The 4,533-nt window shown below is 40.0% G+C and overlaps 1 protein-coding gene across 1 annotated transcript; it reads left to right on the top strand.

Moving 5' to 3' along the window:
* Positions 1 to 16: 16 nt before the first annotated feature.
* LOC21388782 (transcription factor TCP14) lies at positions 17 to 1,809 on the top strand. The gene has a single exon (XM_010093756.2). It carries the CDS (start codon positions 369 to 371, stop codon positions 1,662 to 1,664), a length of 1,296 nt encoding a protein of 431 aa, XP_010092058.1. The 5' UTR covers positions 17 to 368; the 3' UTR covers positions 1,665 to 1,809.
* The last annotated feature ends 2,724 nt before the right edge of the window (positions 1,810 to 4,533 follow it).

Below are 4,533 nucleotides of genomic sequence, written 5' to 3'. Positions count from 1 at the left end.
TCTTTCCCTCTGCTTATTTTCTCTCTCTCTCTTTCTCTCTCCATAGCTAGCTACTATAGTACTTCTACTCCAAAACATCAGTCTCATACAAATCCCATCCTCAACACCAAACAAAGAGAGACTAAAAAAAGCAAAGTTAGTCCCCTCCCTAAATAGAGATAAAAGAAAGCCTCAAGCTACTCAAGTGAGAAAAAAAAAAAAAAAACAAAACAAAACAAAGTCCCACCAAAGAGCCCAACAACAAGAACATTAAACTAAGTCTTAGTTAGAGCTCCTCCTCACTCTTACTATACCAAAAGGAAAAACAAAAAAAAAAAGGAACAAAATTGATACTACTAGTGGTTTTAGTCCTTCTTATACATGCGATCATGGAAGGAGGCGATGATCTCCACCATCACCACCACCACCATCACCACCACCAACAACACCACCACCGCCCCAATTTCCCGTTCCAATTACTAGAAAAGAAGGAAGAGGCGACAGAGGCCTCGTGTTCGAGCTCCTCCGCCGCGGCGTACCCTTCTCTAGCAATCTCTGCGGCCGTCGAACCGAATTCTGGCTCAACGTCCACCACGACGGCGATGACGATGACGACGATGATGACTAATACTGCAAGTCCTAATACAACACCTCTTCAAGTTGTCCCTTATTCCGGGGAGGCTTCGAAGAAGCCTCCGCCGAAGCGGACTTCCACGAAGGATCGGCACACGAAGGTGGACGGCCGGGGGCGGCGCATCCGAATGCCGGCCCTTTGTGCGGCCCGGGTGTTCCAGCTTACGAGGGAATTAGGGCACAAGTCCGACGGAGAGACCATTGAGTGGCTTCTACAGCAGGCGGAGCCCGCCGTCATCGCTGCCACCGGCACCGGCACCATCCCCGCCAACTTCACCTCCCTCAACATCTCCCTCCGGAGCTCCGGCTCCAGCATGTCCATCCCTTCCCAGCTCCGATCGTCCTCGTACTACAACCCTAATTTCTCAATTCAACACCAGCAGCACCACCACCACCGACGGAGCAGCCTTTTTCCGGGCATCGGGCTCTCGCCATCGTCGTCCGACACGAACAACACCTCGACGCTGCTCAATTTCCAGTCCCCCATGCTGCAGGCGAAGCAGGAGTTGCGAGACGCCGCGGCCGTGGCCGCGACGACGTCGTTGGAGCTCTCGGAGGCCGCGGCGGATGACGGCTTTGGGAGGAAGCGGCGGCAGCCGGAGCAGCAGGACTTGAACAGCTCAATGGGAGGGTACTTGTTGCAGTCCGCAGGCGCCAGCACCGTTCCCGCCGGCCACCACCACGGGCAGATTCCGGCGAACTTTTGGATGGTGGCTAATTCCAATAGTCAAGTGATGAGTGGAGACCCAATTTGGACATTTCCTTCGGTTAACAATAGTGGGTTGTATAGGGGAACTATGTCTAGTGGGTTGCATTTTATGAATTTTCCAACGCCCTTTGCTTTAATGCCAAGTCAGCAATTAGGGTCTAGCGACGGCGGAGGCGGCGGCGGTGGCAGTGGCGGTGGGAATAATTTAGGGGACAGCCACTTAAGCATGCTGACCGCACTAAACCCATACCGGCAAGTTTCCGGTGGCGGGGTATCGGAGTCGCAAGCGAGTGGTTCTCACGGCGGCGACGACCGGCATGATAGCAACAGTCATCACTCATAGGGGGAGAGGAGATGATGATCATCATGATTTTCCCACATGTGTAGTAGTTTGATGTGTAACACACGTGAGGTTTGATTGCTCTTTTGAAAAATTTGAGTTTTTTTTTTTTAATTTATTTCCAAACATTTTTTTCAGTGTGATTCATATGGGGGCTTCTAATTTTTTTTTCTTTTTTCCTTTTTTTTTTTTTTTGATATAGGGTTTGGGGAAGAAAGACATTATTTACTATCTTAACATGAGTATTTTTGGCTGGTTTTTTGGTCCCTAATAGTATTCTCATTTTGGGGATTTACTACACCGTACATTATTCAGTATCATCATTGTTTGTGCAAAATTTCTATATAATTTTTATAAAAAAGAAAACAATATTGTAGTTTATGCTTTTTTGAATTTTGAGTGTTCCAAGACTTTTCTTTATTATATATTTTTGCATGCATTGTGGTAAGTCTCCCACCTAACTAATAATTGGGTCTTTTTTTCTTTTTTCTTTTTTTCTTTTTTTCTTCTTTTTTTTTCCTTTTTCTTCTCTCCATATTATGCTCCTTCACTCATAGCCACAAAGTTTGCGTAGTAGTTGAAAGTGATGAAACAGTGTTACACTTACTGCAACGTTAGAATTGGAAAAAAAAAAAAAAGGGTTTTCACTCTTAAATATTCAATTTTTTTTTTCTTTTTTAACTGATTCTAAAATCTCTGCCATGAATCTCAAGTTTTACTGTATCAATGATTAAGATTTTTCAAGAGAGAGAGAGAGAGAAGGGGTAATAGGACGGTGGGATCCAGACCCTTATCAGTTCCAGGTGTTGGCTCAGGTGGTGGGACCATAATGCTGGTCATTGCCCTAACCAATGTACAATAGTCACTGACAAACAGGTGGATCATTCCTCATCTTTTTTATGGTGCAGTTGCTGGCACCATAAGAGAGAAGGATCGGTGGTGGGTGTTACTGGCCCCACCACTTTTTTTCATCTCAACCGTCCATGGGCTCCATCTCTTTTGGTGGGCACATTGATGTTTTGGGTCTCTAATGTAAGTGTAGTATTGGAAGAAGAAAAAAAGGGAGGGAAAAATTTTTTTCTGGGAATCTTTTGAGTTTCAATATTGCATGCATGCCCTTTAAAGATGTTTTGCTATTATGTCTTCTTCTTTCTTCAAGATTATTAATGTTCAAGACTTGTATAGTTAGTTGGGCATTTTGGCAATGGGCAAATGGGACTTGCCCATTTTGGTATAAATTATTTTCTGAGCAGATAATGTTGAGACAATTATTTGTGCACCATTTTCTTTTTCCCATCAATTGATGTGATAAACTGATGTGCGAGTTTTTTTTTTTTTTTGGAATCCAACCAAGCAAAACTACCACGTACTAATTTGAAAAAAAAAAAAACAGTGTGATTCATTTCTTATACATGGGGCAAAATAAGATTTTTCTTCGTTGGAGTTTGTAGATTCTTAGCTGATGATCAACCGTGTTGAATCCCAAAAAATAGAAAGAAAAGGCGAGTAAATTAGTGTACATCGTATTAATTGGATTCCATGCTGTATTAAAAACAAAATATATTATATATATATATATATACACACACACATGTACAAGTCATGATCATGTATGTTTTTGTATAATTGACTGCAGATATATTCAGTGTGACATTGATATAGAGGGTGCTCTAAAGTATCTAAGATGAATACGATGGTGGTGGGGTTTTGGGTTTTGTTTTATGGCTACGTAACAAAATAAGGGCTCGTTCGTTTCGCTGATTCGAGTTTAGAATTTGAGTTAATATTTGATTTTATATGAGAGTTTTTTACTGTAACAAAAAAGTTAGATGTGACTGTTTGTGAGAGCTTTTTACTGTAGCAAAACTCAAATTCTAAACTCGAATCAGCGAAATGAACGATGCCTAAGCTACAGGATTCGAACTATATATGTATATATGTATATATGTATATTTGTGTATATATTGGCAACTTATGTGAAAGAAATATGAAAAGTACTTGATAAAGTTATCAACGTATAATGCATGTGTATATACTTATAGATTGAGTGTTACTCTAATTTGTTGCTGAAATATTACATTGCTTCTGGTCCAGAAGTTTATGAGATCTCGTCACTGAGGCTGGCATATATATCATCAATTTAGTCGATGAAAAGGTCATCAAATAGAAGATATAATAAACAAAGTTGATCTGATCAGATCGTAAGCTAATTACTCTCCTTTTTCTAATAATTGGCTACATTAATATATATGTTTGAAAAGAATTGTTTTACGTTGATCTTAAAATGGGTGTTTCATAATCCATAGCCTAGTTTTTGAAACAATAATTTGATGAATTTTTTTATTTGTTTTTGTTTTTTGTTTTCACAGTATATATCTGGTGTAATATCATGAAAAGCGACGAAAAGCGCGCGTGTAGTGATTTTTCGAGTCTGGAAGTAAAGAACAATACATTTTATTAAGAAACATTGAATTCAACTATTGGAGGCAATTAAAATTAATTAGTGAAAATAACTATAGCAATTATGTTGTAGAAGTAATAATTATAATCGTAAATGTTACTTGTGGCAGCTGCAGCTACAAAACTGCTGCAAGCAAGCGTATAGTAAAAACGATTTGTACTTATGGGAATATGGATCATAGTTATATAATACTGTCTCAGTAAACACGAAAAAGAGAAAAATAAATGAAAAATAAATAGGAGAAAAAACAATCAACCAATTATGAACTGAATTACAAAAGAATTGTTGACGTGGAGCTTGTGAATATATATACTTGAGTTGCCACGTGGCAACGGTCCGTTTCATTCATGTGTTTTCAATGTGGGAATGGGGAGGGGAAATTAAGGAGTTTTAAGTGGTGTCAACTGTGGT

This window comes from Morus notabilis, unplaced genomic scaffold, assembly GCF_000414095.1.
Source record: "Morus notabilis unplaced genomic scaffold, ASM41409v2 Scaffold738, whole genome shotgun sequence".
In the NCBI taxonomy this organism is placed as follows: Eukaryota; Viridiplantae; Streptophyta; class Magnoliopsida; order Rosales; family Moraceae; genus Morus; species Morus notabilis.
Note: the sequence above shows the minus strand (reverse complement) of the source record. Positions and strands in the feature narration are given on the sequence as shown.

Bases quoted from the DNA above. Each gene is read 5' to 3' on its own strand.
- LOC21388782 (XM_010093756.2), top strand. From the start codon at position 369: ATGGAAGGAGGCGATGATCTCCACCATCACCACCACCACCATCACCAC.